This window comes from Thermobia domestica, chromosome 7 (assembly GCF_964235325.1).
Source record: "Thermobia domestica chromosome 7, izTheDome1.hap1.1, whole genome shotgun sequence".
Lineage (NCBI taxonomy): Eukaryota > Metazoa > Arthropoda > Insecta > Zygentoma > Lepismatidae > Thermobia > Thermobia domestica.
This window is the reverse complement of record NC_137460.1, coordinates 252905786-252925731: the sequence shown is the minus strand read 5'-3', so window position 1 is coordinate 252925731 and position 19946 is coordinate 252905786. Positions and strand designations below refer to the sequence as shown.

General features: G+C 34.1%; 1 protein-coding gene across 5 annotated transcripts in view; it reads right to left on the bottom strand.

The window, feature by feature from the left end:
- The window catches only part of LOC145690823 (uncharacterized), a 50651-nt gene extending 37455 nt beyond the window's left edge, over positions 1-13196 (bottom strand). For 3 of the 5 annotated variants that reach the window (XR_014132285.1, XR_014132286.1, XM_081766133.1), the window contains exon 1: positions 12608-13188. Coding sequence is in view for 3 of the 5 variants with exons in the window: in XM_081766133.1 (XP_081622259.1) it covers positions 12608-12969 (362 nt within the window). In the remaining 2 variants the exon portion in view is untranslated. Of the gene's footprint in view, positions 1-12607 lie in introns of all 5 variants that reach the window. The other 2 variants (XM_081766134.1, XM_081766135.1) reach the window with 2 other exon arrangements.
- Between the last annotated feature and the right edge of the window lie 6750 nt (positions 13197-19946).

Genomic DNA, 19946 nt, shown 5'->3' with positions numbered 1-19946 from the left:
TCTCACGTACATTTTCCGAAACTCTAAGCAACAATCACTTCAAGAAAACAGAGGAACAGCCATTGTTAACAGAAACACTACCAATGTTTATTCTCTATATTTTCAACCTTTTCTTTTACATCATACTTTTATCCTGTAAAAATACGTTGCTTTCATAAAATAACATTTTAATTACAGTATTTATTAGAAAAAAATATAATAGCCAATATGGTTTTTACATATTTTACTTAATACAATGATAAAATGTATATTAAGTAAAATATATGCAGATTTTATAGTATGCAGCAACTAGTGGGTATACCGACAAGGGGGGGGGGGCTTTAGGATTTTAATTTTGGGTAGGCTCCCTGCCTCGCTTATGGATACATATACAGATTTGATTAATTAATGACAGTAGGAAATTACTTTTACAATAGTGGTTGATGCTATTTGTTAAATAATTACCCACCATTAATATAAATACTGGAAATATATTTACTCTTTATTGTATCTTTTAGCGTTTAGAAATTTTTCAAAATTTTTGAGTAGACCCTTGCCTACCCACCTACCCGTTAAAACCGCTACTACATAGCAAACTTGTAGCAGACATTCCCCGATTAGATTCTCCTCCAAAATTTAACATCATAGTTATATGTATATTGATTGATTAGTTGTTGGGATTATAGATTAATTCTATTTCAGCTCTGAGACTATATGAAACGTGGACCTGCAGCTTAACGCGGAATCCGAAACACAAAAGCACTTGCCGAAAATCAAACCAGGTTTCACGAGAAGAGGAGGCGTACGCTAACCATGTAGACAGGTTAAATTCATGTATATATGTACAGGGTGTTTCAAAGCAACACTGATAACGTTTGGTACACCAAGATCAGACAAAAGGCATAGATTAACCAATGTGTAGAAATGCCTTCTTTTGGACGCTATGACTAGCCGAAAATTAGTCATAAAAATACAGTCATGACGTCGAAACAAATGTCGGATCGAAGTCGGGTGAAAGAAAATATCCGTTATTTTTAGTAGTAGATTCAATTAATTCAAAAGCGAAAGTGGTGCATTGCGGCACAAACGTGACCCGCAATGAAATTGGAGAATTCCTAAAGTATTTTAATGAAAAGTTGATTGACAAAAATAAACAAAACACAAATACAATATTTCAACAAATAAAAATCATAACATTGTTAGAATTCAAAATGAGCGATACATGTATTTGATTGCTCTACTTTATCTTACCTAGTACCGAAAAAATTCTAGGAAGTAATGAAGTTTTTAAGCAGGGTCGCCGACTTCACTGGTGATCCAGTGCAAGCACCCACACAAAAAGAGAAGGAAAATTTAAAAAAAAAACAAAGAAAGGAAGAAAGAAAAAGAGGAAAAATTCTAATATTTCACTGTATTTCTTAAATTATAGCAGGGCTCAATATTTTCATAGGGCGAGGAGTGGATTATATAAATTTTGTGCAGACTTTACTAGAGATAAAGACGTGTAAAATTTGGGAATTGGGGAGCTGATAATTTTTAAAGTGAGAAATTGAACGAGCGTTTCTCAGTGCTATTTTTAGACAAAATGTTTCACACTTTTATCATAAATGGTGGGCGTTTAGAATGACCTGACTGTAACTTGGATGTAGAGTTAGAACCTTAGATTTCTAGAATCTTCCCGGTTAAGTCACCATACACCATTGAAGAATACATGTTTTCCACTGTGAGAAAAAGAAAAACAGGAAAACAAATTTTAAAAAAAATCATTGAAAAATATCAAAAATTGCACCTGCAGGGTAGAGTGGTACTGCCGATCATGAACTATGAGAGCACCATCTGTAATTTTCCAAACCCGACGCTCTTCATTTATAGTCCCGGGCTGATCATTTATGCTAAGGAAGAGGGATGATAGCCGAAAGGTAATTATTATAAGCGAAAAATTTATGGAATGGAAGTCTAGAAGAAAACAGGAAAACTCTTCAAAACTCAGGGATAGATATTATCCACTAGCACCTATGATCTGATAATAGAATTTGCTACTCTATCACTGTTCCACTGTTTTCCCACTTTGGAGAAAGAACTGTAACTATGAGAGATGTATTTTTCGTGTGAATCCCACATGTGATAAAACAATGTACAGAAAGTACTAATACTCACAATTTCTATTGCTGGATGGACTGGAAAATATTGTTCTAGGATACTGTAGTACAAAGCAATTCATAGCAAAATGGGAAAATCATTTTGTAAGCGAATGTAAATACGCCAAGAAATATTGCAAATAACTAAAAATCATATAAGATAAGGTCAAGGTTTAATAATTGAGGATATTTATTGGTCGTCCTTCATATTAGGGTAATCGATATTACAATGTATGTCATTGAGTTGACATTTGAACATCGATTGTACAAGACCTACATAGCCAACAATAGCAAACTAATTTATACAGACTGCCTCATCGCATCAGAATAATAATTTCATAACCTGTAAATCATTCACAAGAACTTTTTTTTTCTTAATTTTGAGGAAATTGATACAATGAACTGACTGTGCAATCATTAATTTCTTGTGGTCGGGGAGAAGTAAGTGCAGTGGAGAGAAAATTGGGAGAAAACAAATTTTTATATACACGAAAGGGTAGTTTTTGACCTACATTACAATACAACGTGTCCAGGGAGTAGGCGTCGTCACCAGTGAGGGAATTCGTCCTCCTTGCTCCCTTTGACGAAGTCACTGATACTTCACTTTTACATAATTTAATGAATCGCAAACGTAAAAAAGTAGAAGGACGTTGTGAAGGAAATACGACTATGAAACTTCAACTAACAGTACTTCAAGAGTAAGAATTAAAAGGATTGTCAGATAAGATGTAATAGGGAAGATAAAAATATCCTATAGTCGGCAGCTCGACAGTGCATCAACTCAAGAATATAAATACACCAGGGACAGATTCTACAAAAAACAAACTAGAGGGAATTACAAGTGTTGGATTGTTCGTACAGTACAAGCTGCTAACTCCAACGAAATACATATTTTAATAGTTTTTGAAGTATATATTACATTCAAAGGATACCTCCAAGGAAAAGACAGATTTTCTTCCGAGAATTTGTCCTACACTGAGACAAAGTAGAGCAATCAGTATGCAGTTTTTAGTATTTGACACAGCTGAGTGCATTGTTTAAGGTAGCCGAAAGAAATTAATAAATGAAGTAATTAATTTCTATAAAATAAACTGGTGTTCTCACTTAACCCAAGGGGTTCCCTCATATTTTACTACAGAATGTCTATTAGATTGTATATTAATGTATATATATTAGTTTTGTGAAATGTCTCCTTCTTATAATAGAAACCCAAATGTCCATATCCATAAGAATCTCTATATTTATGACGTCATCAAAAATACAATTCTTTAAATCTCGGTTACTTTCTTAGATATTGATATGCAGTTTTCAGTAATGGATTCACCTCGGTGCATTTTTTAAGACACCGGAAAGAAATTAATAAATGAAGTGATCTTTTTATAAAAACTATAGTGGGGTTCTCACTTAACCCGCAGGGGTACCATCATATTTTACTACAGAATGTCTATTAGATTGCATATTAATGTATATATATTAGTTTTGCGAAATTTCTTCTTCTTATCGTAGAAACCCAAAAGTCCATATCCAAAAGAATCTCTATACTTATGACGTCATCAAAAATACAATTCTTTAAATCTCGGTTACTTTCTTAGATATTGATATGCAGTTTTCAGTAATGGATTCAGCTGGGTGCATTGTTTAAGGTACCGGAAAGAAATTAATAAATGAAGTAATCTTTTTATAAAAACTATAGCGGGGTTCTCACTTAACACGCAGGGGTACCATCATATTTTTCTACAGAATGTCTATTAGCTTGCATATTAATGTATATATATTAGTTTTGCGAAATTTCTTCTCCTTATCGTAGAAACCCAAAAGTCCATATCCATAAGAATCTCTATATTTATGATGTCATCAAAAATACAATTCTTAAAATCTCGGTTAGTTTCTTTGATATTAACATGCAGTTTTCGGATTTCAATCTAGCTGAGGGTAGTGTTTAAGCTACCTGAGAGAAATTGAAAACTGGAGTAGATGTGGGAGATTTAGAAACCCCACGGTACTCCTAAACCCCATTAGTATGGAATGGAAGTCTAGAAGAAAACAGGAAAACTCTTCAAAACTCAGGGATAGATATTATCCACTAGCACCTATGGTCTGATAATAGAATTTGCTATTCTATCGCTATTCCACTGTTTTCCCACTTTGGAGAAAGAACTGTAACTATGAGAGATGTATTTTTCGTGTGAATCCCACATGTGATAAAACAATGTACAGAAAGTACTAATACTCACAAATGTGGAATTCGTAGAGTTTTCTTTGTCCTAAAAGGGTAAATACGTTTTACTATGTAACTTATTCTCAACTGGTCCTCCAGAGCTCGCAAATTGTTAATGGTTGCTGGTTAAGGTGGTTTCTAATAGTTTCATTAAGGTTGTTATTATTTGTAAGGAAGAAGGGCTACCAAGAAAGAGGACCATGTTCAAATGGCTAAAAACTACAGCTCTAGATTAGTTGTAAGAAAATGCAAATTGCCTGAATGGCATAGAGGAAGAGAGACATGAAGCTGATTTTGGTCGAGTCTTAGTCCTATCATGGTTACTTAAATAATTCAGATAGATTTCTATTGCTGGATGGACTGGAAAATATTGTTCTAGGATACTGTAGTACAAAGCAATTCATAGCAAAATGGGAAAATCATTTTGTAAGCGAATGCAAATACGCCAAGAAATATTGCAAATAACTTCAAATCATATAGGATAAGGTCAAGGTTTAATAACTGAGGATATTTATAGGTCGTCCTTCATATTAGGGTAATAGATATTACAATGTACGTCATTGAGTTGACATTTGAACATCGATTCTACAAGACCTACATAGCCAACAATAGCAAACTAATTTATACAGACTGCCTCATCGCATCAGAATAACTATTTCATAACCTGTAAATCATTCACAAGAAGTTTTTATTTCTTAATTTTGAGGAAACTGATACAATGAACTGACTGTGCAATCATTAATTTCTTGTGGTCGGGGAGAAGTAAGTGCAGTGGAGAGAAAATTGGGAGAAAACAAATTTTTATATACACGAAAGGGTAGTTTTTGACCTACATTACAATACAACGTGTCCAGGGAGTAGGCGTCGTCACCAGTGAGGGAGCTCGTCCTCCTTGCTCCCTTTGACGAAGTCACTGATACTTCACTTTTACATAATTTAATGAATCGCAAACGTAAAAAAGTAGAAGGACGTTGTGAAGGAAATACGACTATGAAACTTCAACTAACAGTACTTCAAGAGTAAGAATTAAAAGGATTGTCAGATAAGATGTAATAGGGAAGATAAAAATATCCTATAGTCGGCAGCTCGACAGTGCATCAACTCAAGAATATAAATACACCAGGGACAGATTCTACAAAAAACAAACTAGAGGGAATTACAAGTGTTGGATTGTTCGTACAGTACAAGCTGCTAACTCCAACGAAATACATATTTTAATAGTTTTTAAAGTATATAATACATTCAAATGATATCTCCAAGGAAAAGACAGATTTTCTTCCGAGAATTTGTCCTACACTGAGACAAAGTAGAGCAATCAAACATGTATATCTCCTTTTTTTCTTTCAAATTTGCCGTCTTTGATCTTAATTTTTACTTGATGTACTATGATTTTTATTCGTTGAGATATTTTGTGTGGTCATTCAACTTCTTTTTGTTTATTGCGTTTATTTTCGTCGTCCAACTTTTGATAAAATACTTCAGGAATGTTCCAGTTTCTTTGGGGTCACCATTGTGCCGCTCCTGCACCACTTCCAATTATGTACAAGTTGAATCTACGACTAAATATAATGGACATTCCTTTTTACCCAACTTCGATCCGACATTTTGTTCTTGCGTTAAGCCTGCTTTTGTATTTTTCCGACAAATTTTTGGGCAAGTTATAGTGCCGAATCGAGGCATTTCTATATCCAGGTAAGTCTGTGCTTTCTGTCTTTATCTCGTATCATGGATCAACTTTCAAACGTCGTTGGTGTACAGGCGCGCCCCCAGAATTTGTAGGGAGAGGTTCAGTGTTACAAGGCATTACATTTACGAAGTATTGAACGGATATTATTCTGCACCAGAAAAAATGAGAAGTAATTGTAAAGTACTTCCACTTATTTTTTCAGATAAAAATGATAGAACTGGATTGTTTTATGAGAGAGTACGGATGAAGAGTAAGATAAAATATTCATGCTACATCAATCATTTCAATGTTAAACAAGTACAGTTTTATTAAGAAAATATATAAGTGTATGTTGAGTTAGTTAGTGTATGTTGGGGGGGTCGGATCCTGTGGACCACCGTGTGCATACGACCCTGTTGGTGTAGTTTTGATACACCCTATATACACAGGGCATTTTAAAACACACGTTACAACGCTTGGAAGGTGATTTACAAGTAAAACAAGCACAAAATAGTATATGAAAAAAGGTGAAGTGGTATAGCTTGCGAGTGAAAGGTGTCCGAAAATCGCCAAATACCATGTTTAAAACACAATAACGCAAGAAGAAATAGAGATAGCGATGTCAGGTTGAGAAGATAAAGGAAGTCGTACCTGACGAATACAACGGTGCTGCAATTGAGGCCCAGTTTAAAGTGCGCAGTGGGACTTTCATAGAAATTGGGGAGTCCCCTTACGGAAAATACAGGAAACTGAAGACTATGTTCCACATTATAATGAAATCAGAATGTAGGCAGTAAAAGACTGATGATGAATGCTCACATATCCCGCTATAGCTGGAATACCTTAGCACACGGAAAATAAGACAATAGCATTGCAAAATCTGTTTTGGCATATCGTTCACATTGTGCTAAGAGAAGTAAAAGTAACACAATTGTATCCATGTTCCAATACTGCTGAGACACGGCGTGACACTCGAAAAATGTGAAAGTAACACTGCAAGATCTACTATTCCACATGGGTTACATCACGGTACGAAAAGTAGAAGTTTCTATGCCCTACTACAGCTTGGATTCAGTCACAGTTAAAAAAAGTAGGAAACAAACACAGCTAAACTCCTACCGCACACTGCGCATTACGGTACAATGAATATAAAAACAATTGTTGTATGTGTCACTGAGACATCCTAAATAATAATAAAAAAACAGTAAAAACAGTAAAAAACGGATTAAAGCTCCGAGTATTTTATGCACTACTTTTAGTACGAAAAATAAATGTAAAACAACGGCCATGTCATCAGGTTGTACAAAAGAGCTCTAAATGGAGTGGGTAATCTTCAGAGGAATAAAGATGGAAAATATCGCGAATTCTATTTCATCCTCATTACTTAAAAAAAAAAAGACTACAGAATATTGAATCCCTACTAAAATTTTAATCATATTTTTCTTTTTGCTGTTGTTCTACCAGATCAATGAAACATCAAAAGCTAGACAACACAGAATCGAACACGGGCCGTGAGTCGTGTACGGATCCAATAAGACAGGTAGTATTCTAGTTTTATTTTCTTCTTTTAACTAAGTTTCATGATATGTCTATAGTATTTTGCAGATTGTAAACTCTCACTTTAAAAACGAGCTCAGCTACGCTCAAACTCAGAGTGTAAAAAGTGAGTTAATTCACAATCACACTCAATCTTTTTAGAAGCGAGCTTAATTAACATTCACATTCAATCTTTTTAGAAGCGAGCTCAACTCACGTTCTTTTTTATTATTATTTTTTTTAAAGTTACGCTCAGCTTCATGCTCAATATAATGAAAACACACTCTGATGATTTAATAACTAAAAATATTTACAATGATACGCAGTGGCGTATTTACTATTTTGTTTCGGTGTTCTTTGCTAACTTTAGTCCTGGAAATGTGAAAATACTGCAAGATATTTCATTTACTTTAACATAGTAAATAAAATTTCCAAGACTTAAGCCCGGAAACCTCGAACGTAACCTAAAATATCATAAATCTGGGACTATTACGTTTTGTTATTGCATTGAGAAATCCAAGAAGTAACTGATTTTTAAAAATACCGAGATGATCCTTTTAATAAGATGATTCTCTCCTCAAAATTTGTAGGTTACAACAATATCTACTTCCGTTGATTTGATTAAAAATAAAATAGCTGATCAACTATAAACAAGGCAAGATATTTTCTCTGTCTTTGGTCCATACATAATTATCGGGTTATAATTTTGGACAAACATTAAAAATAAATATGATAAATTCCGCCAATTAAACTAATAATGTAACTTCAAGAAGATGCACTTCCAGACTGCAGTCGCCTCGAGCTATTTCTAATCGTAAAGTCCGTAACCTACATAATTAGTATAATTACAAATTAGTATTTAAAGTCTCTTCTCAGAGATCGGGTAACAGCAAACCTACAAATGGACAATTACATTATTTTGTGAAAATCAAACTATGTGGCGTTGAGCACGGTTTTACGATCAAACTCACCTACATTTCGAGTTAAACTTAACTCACGCTCACTTCTTTCAAAAGGAGTTAGCTCATGATAAATCTCACGATAAACGAGCACGCTCATGTGAGCTAGCTCAGATGCGCACTCTCATTTACATCCCTGGTATCTTTGGGTAAATTGCAAAGAGAAAAATAATGCATTAATCGATTCTCTTAGGGACTGGGCCTTTAAAATCCTGGATTACAAAGGCTTCGTAAATTTTACGACACGCCATTTGCAAAAACGCTAGAACTAGAAATACATATCACACAAAAATCTTGTTTTATTTTCCCCGCTCTGATGATAAACAAACAAATTATAAAAGTTTCTAATATAGGCATATAGCTGAATCCTACATAATTTTAAAATTTTGAATATATATATATATATATATATATATATATATATATATATATATATATATATATCACGTCGTAAAAATTACGAAAGCATTATAATCTAGGGTTAAAAGATTTAAAACATTGGATTAAATCGCGAAGTGATAAAAAGATACGCATACTGATTTCATTCTCATAGTAAGTGGAAAGATACTACCCTTCGTAAACATACATTTTTAATTGCGAAAGATAACACATACATGTCCAAACTTGCAAAATGGACTATATTTAACCCCTTTGAGCATCTTATTTTCCATAGTTTCCAATCCAGTGGCGGAGCATTTGGCCAATCCGGCGGGCAGGTTCCTTACACAGAAACTTGTCCCATAACAGTTGTTCACCTTTTACACTAATGGCAATGATCATCCTGATTGAAATATTTAAAAACATAGTACAGGTAGATAAGTACTTTGATATTCATATCCAAAAGTACTTTTAAGGCAATAACAAGTGCAAATAACCAAAATATTACTAACGTGTGACAGAGCCACTAAAAGATATATAAAATAAATGCCTACTGTACTGAGTATAGATTTTGATTTCCATTGCAAAACTGCGATGCAATTATACGTATATGAACAACAATATTCACTCTCTTTAAACGAACTAAAGCTATACAGAAGCTGGTAAGCTCTAGGCAAACGTTAATCAGAATTATGTACTAGCCTTGAACATAGGATTTCCCTAAAACTGAATTAGGCATTTAGTTCTTCTCTGGACTTTCTTTTCCCCACAAGAATATATTCAAACACATATGGGTTTATATTCTGAACATGTCATCAAAAAGTTAATTAATTTATATCTTGGTGGCTCTATTTGGTCTTCATGTGGAGTTTTCGCCCTTGTACACCAATCCATGAGGAACATAAGAACTTGGTGAAAACATTCAACTGTTGATTTCATTTAACCCACACAGCTCCCATTAACTCGCATATTCAGATAGGGTTCGATAATATTTCTTTTATCTGGAAATTTCATCCTTTTACAGAATATCCAAAATTCAACATTTATCAACGTCTCCATAACGGGTACGTCATCAAAAAAATAAAATTCATACAATTTCAATTACTTTTTTAGATATTGACATGCAGGTTTCAGTACTCGACTCAGCTGAGTGCATTTTTCAAGGTACCCTAAAGAAATTAATAAATGAAGTAACCTTTTTATAAAAAAGTACAGAGGGGTTCTCACTTAACCCATATGGGTACCATCATTCTTACTACATAATGTCTATTAGATTGTATAGTAATGTATATATATTAGTTTTGTGAAATGTCTCCTCCTTATAGTAGAAACCCAAAAGTCCATATTCATTACAATCTGTATATTAATGACTCATCAAATAATACAATTCTTAAAATATCGGTTGCTTTTTTAGATATTGATATGCAGTTTTTAGTATTTGACACAGCTGAGTGCATTGTTTAAGGTAGCCGAAAGAAATTAATAAATGAAGTAATTAATTTCTATAAAATAAACTGGGGTTCTCACTTAACCCAAGGGGTTCCCTCATATTTTACTACAGAATGTCTATTAGATTCTATATTAATGTATATATATTAGTTTTGTGAAATGTCTCCTCCTTATAGTAGAAACCCAAATGTCCATATCCATAAGAATCTCTATATTTATGACGTCATCAAAAATACAATTCTTTAAATCTCGGTTACTTTCTTAGATATTGATATGCAGTTTTCAGTAATAGATTCACCTGGGTGCATTCTTTAAGGCACCGGAAAGAAATTAATAAATGAAGTAATCGTTTTATAAAAACTATAGTGGGGTTCTCACTTAACTAGCAGGGGTACCATCATATTTTACTACAGAATGTCTATTAGATTGCATATTAATGTATATATATTAGTTTTGCGAAATTTCTTCTCCTTATTCTAGAAACCCAAAAGTCCATATCCATAAGAATATCTATACTTCTGACGTCATCAAAATTACAATTCTTTAAATCTCGGTTACTTTTTTAGATATTGATATGCAGTTTACAGTAATGGATTCGGCTGGGTGCATTGTTTAAGGTACCGGAAAGAAATTAATAAATGAAGTAATCTTTTTATAAAAACTATAGTGGGGTTCTCGCTTAACCCGCAGGGATACCATCATATTTTTCTACAGAATGTCTATTAGATTGCATATTAATGTATATATATTAGTTTTGCGAAATTTCTTCTCCTTATCGTAGAAACCCAAAAGTCCATATCCCTAAGAATCTCTATATTTATCATGTCATCAAAAATACAATTCTTAAAATCTCGGTTACTTTCTCTGATATTAACATGCAGTTTTCGGATTTCGACCCAGCTGAGGGTAGTGTTTAAGCTACCAGAGAGAAATTGAAAACTGGAGTAGATGTGGGAGTTTTAGAAACCCCACGGTACCTCTAAACCCCATTAGTATGTTTTTTTATTGATTATGAATACTCATGGTAATATTGTTAGGCCTCAATAATTAATTTTTCAAAACTGTACATTTTGGCACGTGAACCCCACTAATCTATGGTGCCGGTTATTTATTTCCCCATATTTCGTTAACAGTTACGGTGTACTGACTTGAGATTTTCGGTAAACACATTCTTGTAATGTTCTTTAAAAGTATGTTAAGACGTGTTTTGTTAGTGTTTAGAAAAGGATAGTTTGCGACCCCAAAACCGCACCGCTGTATGTTTGTTTTGGATTTGACAGTATTTTGAGATTATTATTAAAACTGAGTAATCAGTTTCTTGAAATTGTTCTATCTCGTACTCAAACCCCACACATCTATGGTATGGCTATTTTTTTTCCCATATTTCGTAAACCAAGAGGCGTAGCGAGATGTGGTTTTCGATTGCCTAGTATTTGTAACGTTCTTTGAAACATTTCCTAAGTATAAGTTTCAAAATATTTAAAAATTTATAAATTAGGCACCCCATAGTATCCCGAACCCCATTGGGGTACCTACCAAATTTTGCATAATAATACATTTTTAATTGTTGTTAAGCTTCAATAAGTACTTTTACGAAATTCATCGTTGTTTTACCCGAAAACCAAAAGCCCATACCCAACCCATAAATGCTCGGAATATTCCCATTTTGGTGAATTTTCACGGAAATATTCCCGAAAAATATTTTCCCAGCAATTTACTCGTCATTAGTCTTTACAACAAATCTGCACTTATTTATTGTTATAATTACCACCTATCTAGTTTTGATAATACCTCTGGAAGCTCTATGGAAAAGTATGACTAGGCGTATTCGAAAAAAATCGTTGGTAAAATCACAAACGTCCATACTTTTAGTTCGAGTATTACACATGTATAAAATTTGAATTTCTGAAATTTTCGGATCCCCTTCTGTCACGTATCTTTTCTTTTACACAAAGATCTATATATGAAACACTATCGTTAAGACACCCATATCGTATATATGTACAAGAATTGGTAAGAGATGTGTTGTGAAAGTAAAGTTATCATTAGTTAATTACGATGCGAGCTGCATAAGATTTGTATGGGCGGTAACGATCACTCCTGTTTTGTGTACATCTAGTCAATGTGTGCAGTTTCGCCACAAAATTGTCAATTATTAATTTACGTTTGAAGTATCTTTCATAACTATTTCTCGCGAAATATTAATCTTCACTATATAACTTTCTGATCCATGGAACCGTATTATATATCTGAACCAATTAGTATATATAAAATTTAACACTACCTTTTACGTCCAACTGTGTTTGAACTTTTTCTTGCTAACTGGTTGCAGTCATTAAAGGATGACACGGAAGACTCCTGAACCGTTGTTTTTCTCACCGTTTCTGTACTGGTTGCAAATGCAGTATCTTCTACTGAAAACTCTGATTTAACTGTATCAATGTTTAAACTTACATCTGAGGAATACGTAGCTACATCCTTCTCCATTGTTTGCTCTCCTTCCGTTGTAGATAATATTAATTCTTTGTTGTCAGTCATCAATTCGTATGTCCACCCTTTCCCTTCATGTGGATCTTCCTGAACAAAGTCATAATCAATCTCTTCCTTGCCCATAAATTCCATCTTAACAGATGTCTCATCAGCCATTATTACATCACATTTAATACGATTTTGCAACTTCGCTTCATATTTCACTTTATATTATGCTGCCAGTGTTAATGAAACGACTTACAAGAACACAACTTGATACTTCCACCCAAACATACGATCAGATTTTAATAGCACACAGAATAATTGCTTTTTTAAAAAACCTAACGCCTTCGGTAATTCCTTGCAGCGTTGCCAATCTGATTAGAACATATTATCGTACGCAGCACTTAAAATTATGGTTTTTGTCGTAAAGTTACCTGGCAGTGTGCAGAGTCATTTTGACACGAGATTAGAGCCATACTAAAGAGATCGACTAACATAAGAGTCAGTAGCGTAGCCAGGATGTGTGTTTGGGGGGGGGCAAGTGCTGTTATAGTTAAATACAGAAAAATTACAAACAAAACAATATATAAACATAAAAATATGTAAAAAATTACAAACATCTAAGTACCAAAGTAGATTGTCGGACCTCTTTGGGGGGGGCCCGGCCCCTCCGGGCCCCCCCTTCCCTACGCCACTGATAAGAGTCCTGTAGTAGTAAGACTTTTATTATGACTTTAATCATAATTCAATACGACTCTGCATAAGGCGAATCGTTTCTTTTGTTCTCATCACATTATCAAGTTTTGTTATTATTATTATTATTACTATTAATCTAACATGAACGTTTGCAACTAAAACTATAATTAACAATCTAATTAAGAAACAAGATTGAAGCTTAATTTTTCACCAGTCTATCGGAATAAATCTACTTTTCCTTCAATACTTTATGTATTTATTGGCGAAAACTTATCTAAAATGCATTAAGTAGCTAGTAATGCCTCTTTTTGATCGGTTTCCAGAGTAAGTGGTCGTGGTCCTCGGTTTGATTAAAGGTGGAATCATGTGTTTGCAATACAAATACTAGTGGTTTTGATCAATTTTACAGTGCGCTTCATCTTACAACAGCATAGGTGTTCAAAATGTATGTTAAACTGCAATCAACCAATTACCTATAACTATGTGAGCAGTTGAATTGGTTTTATGATTTTCAAGTACGATAAATGTAAAATGTAGTTAACAGCGTAACATAAAAATATATAAATTACTACCCGATTAACTTTAATTTTTTAGGATTATATATCTTCTAGAGGCGTTTTGAGTAACTTTGTTACATTGTATGTTGCAAAATTTAAATTATTTTTCATGCAATGAATAAAATTTCTTTCGAAATTCAAACACCTCCAGAATTGTCTTTTCTTCTCACCAGAGTTGATAAATTATCGTATATTTTCCTATTATCGTACAGCAGCTATCACACATCGTACAGGTGTCAAAATCATCGTATGATTCGACAATTATCGTATATGTTGGCAACACTTTTTCGTTGTTTGTTTCGACGAGACTCCTGAATGATTATTCCAGTCAGAGTTGCAAACAGATAGTTTGTGCTTAGTACTAGATCTGATATTGTAATATAAAGCATTCTTCGTTGTTATTTATCAACAGTAGATATCCTCTCGGATAGACGGCAGAGTCAGCAAAAATTTATCTTGTTTTCCTAGAATTCGATATCTTTTCCTGGAATTCGAAGGCAAGTTTCAACAGGCCTTTAGTTCTTATGCTCATAGCCTTTTAGGGCTAACACCAGGAGCTCCGTGGGAAAATTTTGGTTGTGGCAATCCGCTGTTGCTATGCTCATAGTCTTGGATGCTCATACTCTTGGACGGCTATCGGATCTTCATCAGAGTCCTTTCAGTTATCACGATCGAAGCTTCCCTATTGATTGATTGATTTTGGTCTTTGCGTTATGTATTGAATAGCTATTTTGCATAGCATTAGTCTTCGTCTTTCCCTGCCCCGTCCTTCTGGGAAGTCGAAGAGCATACGCGATTTAGCCCCCTTGGTCCTATTCCCACGAAATGCCTGTAGATTATGAACTGAAGACGTGAAAAAATACAGCATCACATTATTATTATTATTATTATTATTATTATTATTATTATTATTACTATTATTATTATTATTTTGGAGGAGTGAAAGTGAAGCAGACAACTAACTTTGAATGTTGCCTCGCTAACTTACGATATAAAGGTTCTGTACACAAAAATCCACTTTGGTTGGGAGCTGGGATCCAATTTAGTACTTCATGATTTTAGAGTTGAACTAATCCTTGCATGAAAAAAATTCACGTATATAGCACTTCGTTTCCCGACAGAAAGGAACGAATTAACTTAATGTCTTAAAATATTCAATGCTTTCTCAACGAGAATCGAACCTGAACCCTAAATATGCTTTCCCATTTCAACAAATGCTAGAATTATCATATAGTAGTGCGTATAAATGTTTCTCCCCGCAAATAGATTAGATTTTTATTTTTAGAAAAGCTTCGAAATAAAAACATATATCACTTTTCAGATAGACCAAGTATGAAATTAGGTTAATCGAGCTTAGGAGAGATGTGTTAATGATTGTACGTATGTACAATTGAAGTATCTAATGCTGAACAAAGTGATATTAAAACGGAAAAAACAATAAATGTTTTGCTTTCAACGGGAATCGAACTTAGGCCGTAAATAAACAAAAATAAATTAAAAGTTCAGCATAATATTATTATTTTTATGATTATGATTATGATTATTATTATTAATCACGATGTGCTATACACATGAAATTCTTTTTTTATGTAAGAAATAGTTCAACTCTAAAATCATGAAGTACCAAATTCTTTCCAAGCTCCCAACCAAAGTGGATTTTTTGTGTACAGAACCTTTATATCGTAAGTTAGCGCAGCTACAATCAAGGTTAGCTGTCTGTTTAACTTTCAGACTCCCAAAATATTAAGTAACCAGACAATAGATTATGAGTAGGAGTAGGAGTAGGGAATGAATGGGAAAATTAGCAACGAGGCTATATGTCCCCGTCTCGATTAACAACGCTGCTCAGTACTGCAAATTAAAATGAAAACAAATTAAAATGAATATAGTTCAAATGAACGAAAGCGCTGCTAAAAAAAAGAAAAAAAGAAAAAAAGGCAAAGTAGAAGATAAAAGTTAAAATATATAAGGATAACAATATACAGAAAAAAGTAGATAAAAAATAAGTGTTAATATAAAAATAAAAAAACAGCTCAGAAAACGTCAACAACTCCACAATCAGAAACGAACTAAAGTACCCGTCTGACAACTTTACGATCATACTCCAAGGCACGGGTAAGGAGACAAGGCAGTCCGTGACGTTCTCTGAGATCTGACTACTGTGGCGATGAACTCGAAATATGGTTTTCTTTGCCCTTGAGTGAAGTTGAAATTTTGGGATTAATAGACATCTTTCTCCCCTTCGTTTGCTTAGTGCTAACAACAAACGAAAGGAAATAAGTAAAACGATGAAGGTAACTGATATTGCCATCACTGCGCAATTTCTTAGGAACTTTACTCAGTGAAGGTTATTGATGGTAATCTAAAAGGATACAAAATCAATCATAACTTCAACGACGCAAGAATGAGAGGAACATTAGTCAGTATTTACGGATGTTCTATGATACATGACATTAAATCATCCGTACACGTGTATATGTATCATGCATCGTATCCTGGGTGCGGCACTTGCTAAGAACCAATGAGAAGGCAAAAAAGCAATAGGTTCCAATATTTAAGGAACTGACGCAATGTATAGTCTGATTATCAAAGATTTGGGAATTGTCCCTCGAGAATACTTAAAAAGGGCCTCAGGTCTCCTGCAGTTGATTCTATTAGCGAATTGATTCGGACATCAGTACAAAGTTCATCGACGAGCAACTTGTTACAGAGCTATACAAGATCCAAGTCAAGGTATGCAACAAGGATTCAGATAGTACCATTGTTATACTTAGGGGTGTCATATCACATTTCACAATGTTTTGTCTACCCACAGTAAAGCTTTCATGTATAAGAACAGCAATCGTATAATTGCATTTCGTCTTCTATCGTAAAAGAAATAGAAATAATAAATATGATGTTACTTATTCATTATAAAGTCTAGTGTAAGTTGAATGTTGCTTTAATCGTAATGTAATAAATTTAGCAGAGCCTTTATTCAACCCCTAGATTAAGTTATCATGTTTCCCAAGTGTTTCTTGGTGTAATTTTCAGTTATTTCTCCTCTTGCGACATCCTCTATAAATTCAGCATCAGCAGTTCTCCAATATTGTGGGAATTAAACGAGCAGGATAAAAGTGGATACCTGCACCATCGTCACAAATGGGGGCTCATCCAATTCCTTTCCCCCTTTTCTCAATTTTTCGGGTCGAAAAATTTTATGGTGCTGCTATGACATCCCTATTTTTATGTTTGAGTGCAATGTTCATTGTGCATATTAATTTAAGTTAATTATTTACGTTGTTATGAATTCTTATGGTAATTAGTCATCTGATTATATTATTCATAGTGAAATACTCCCCCCCATATTTTTTTTGAATAGTGGAAAGAAATTTTAACGAAGTAATTCGAGACATCTTTCCATTGGTTCCCCTTTTTGAAATTTAAGAAATCTCCGCAAAAGTTTCATTATTGGTATATTGCAAAATCGGGTGAAGCAATTTGCAAATATTGTAGTAAAACTCTTGCTCAGGAAGCCGCGCTCACGAAGCCGTTGCGTTCCGAATTATGTCCCATGGCAAAAGTAGCAACAGATTCGCAAGTGCAGCGAGCCAGTTTGCCAAGTACATGTATTGAAGTGGGTGAACTGCGTATAGACCATCCTCAGCAGTATAGTTTACCAGATCCTATGGATAGGCAACCGATAACGCAAACGCAGCGTTATAGAGAAAATTTAGCGACTTTTGAAGAATCTTGTAGTAAAATGCCTTTCTTTACTCTTTTAGACAGTACGCAGTATAAGCCGGTGGTTGCGAAACGTACGATTTTCCTTAAGCCAGAATAACAGACTGACTTTTCTAATGAAGGTGCAGCTTGTTTCTCCGAAGAATCTCCAGGTATTATGACAAGCGATTTTAAGTTTGACCCAAAATTAGCTTCAACACCCTTACAGAAGGAAGAAAAACAGCATATTATTGATTCAGAAATGGTGGAGGATGAGCAAGTTTATTTTCTATTTTGTATACCTCCTTAAGTAGGAAAACCCTAGGATGGTAAACTGGCAGAAATCTCGGCACCTGAATGAAGAAAATATGATTCAGATGATGAAATTAAGCAATTGGCAAAGAAGGAACTCTATCAGGAAAAGACTGCACGAGACGCGCTAACTCCTAGTCCTCTTCCATTTGACTTAGGCGAAGAGCTCCGAGAGTTTATAAATGAAAAACCTTGTATGGAAACTCTAGGTTTCCCTAACTATGCTCAAGTTGTTTCTCACTTGTCGTACCTTGGCACCTTTACCTACCTTTTGGTGTACCTTTTGGTATATCATTTTTCTTCTTTCATTTTGTTTTCTTTCTTTCTTTTCTTTTTTGTTAATAAAATATATATATTAAATGTCAATAAATCCACTAATGTCAATAATAAAAATATAAAAAATGTAATAACCTCATAAAAAATAATAAAAGTCAAATCTCAAAGCAACAACCAAACTATAAAAAAGCAATAACATTAAATCTACGTATAGTTAAAATTATTAACCATCACATGCAAAAACATAATAAAGAACTCAAAATAAAAGGTACAATGTTCTTTAATTTTTTTGTCAAAATAATACAAAAACAAAGGTAATAAATAACTTGTATCAAAATCATGTGATGAACAAACGCTAAACTCTCACATAAGGTTTACATCAATAATATCCACTTTAAAAAGTATAAAACCTTCAGAAAGGGCTCCTTTAATCACCCTTCTCTTCACCGGAGTCTCGGCTCGTCGTTTTCATAATTTTACTTAAAGAGGTCCAATCTGCCACCTGCGGTTGTGTCGTACAACACGTCTTGTCTTGTCTATTTAAACTTAGTCTGCCAAACGTTATCACTTTCGTAAATCCTCTTAGTGAAAATCTACGTTTAATAAGTCTTCGTTATACAATTCAACGTTTATAAGTTCTTTACAATTTTTCTAGAAATCTCCAATTAAAACTAAACATCTTCAACCAATAAATTGTCATCTATCAATAGTTTAAAATCTACGTTTCATTTCTCTGGACACTGCCGTACTCCAAGCGAAAGTCAAACTAGTAATCCTCTGCCAACGCCAACCGAAGGTACGCTGCCCAAGCCGCTCGGGGCGCTACAGTACATAGTTCCAGTGTTCCAGAATTCCAAAAGTTAAGAGGAAGCAGTAGTGGCAGAGCGTATAGTATCTGGACACAACCACTTCTAAGCAAAAAAACACCACCTGTTTGTAAAAAGCTGCCCATTCCTAAATTTAAACCTATACATTCTAAAAACAAAGATTTTCCTGATCTAATCGGTGCAATTCCACATCTAAAGGAGGTTCCAAGGTTCGTATGGTATTTTGTGAGCTGGTCAATGGTATCGGCAGAGAAGTTGATTTATAAACCTACCAGTTGGTATGACTCAAGCAGCTTGTAACTGCTAAGAAAAGTTACCACCAAAAGTACCCCCAAAAATATTTACCTGTTTATCGAAATAAAGTAATTAGCATGGCAAAAGGGTGTAAAGTGTAAAGTATTTTTATAGTTGATTATATGGGAAACGGCACGAATGGATTTTTAGGTACATTGCACTCACCCCACTGACCTGGGTTTTTGACAGCATCGACTAAAGCATGAAGACCGCTAAGTAATAGTGGAAACCGGCAACTATAAACCGCGATGGAGTGTTTTATAGTTTGTGACCTCAGTTCCAGATAAAAACTGAGAAATGGAGAATTTTAACTTGAAGCAAAATATTCCTCACCAGAAAGCTCTCCAACTTTCTACCTCAAATCGCCTACGAATTTGCACCAAGCGTGGCGAGCATAGATAAAACACAACCGGATGTTTTTGTTTCTCCACATAAGATAATATGTAGCTGAATTGACTGATTGCAAATAATAATTTTGAAAATGAAT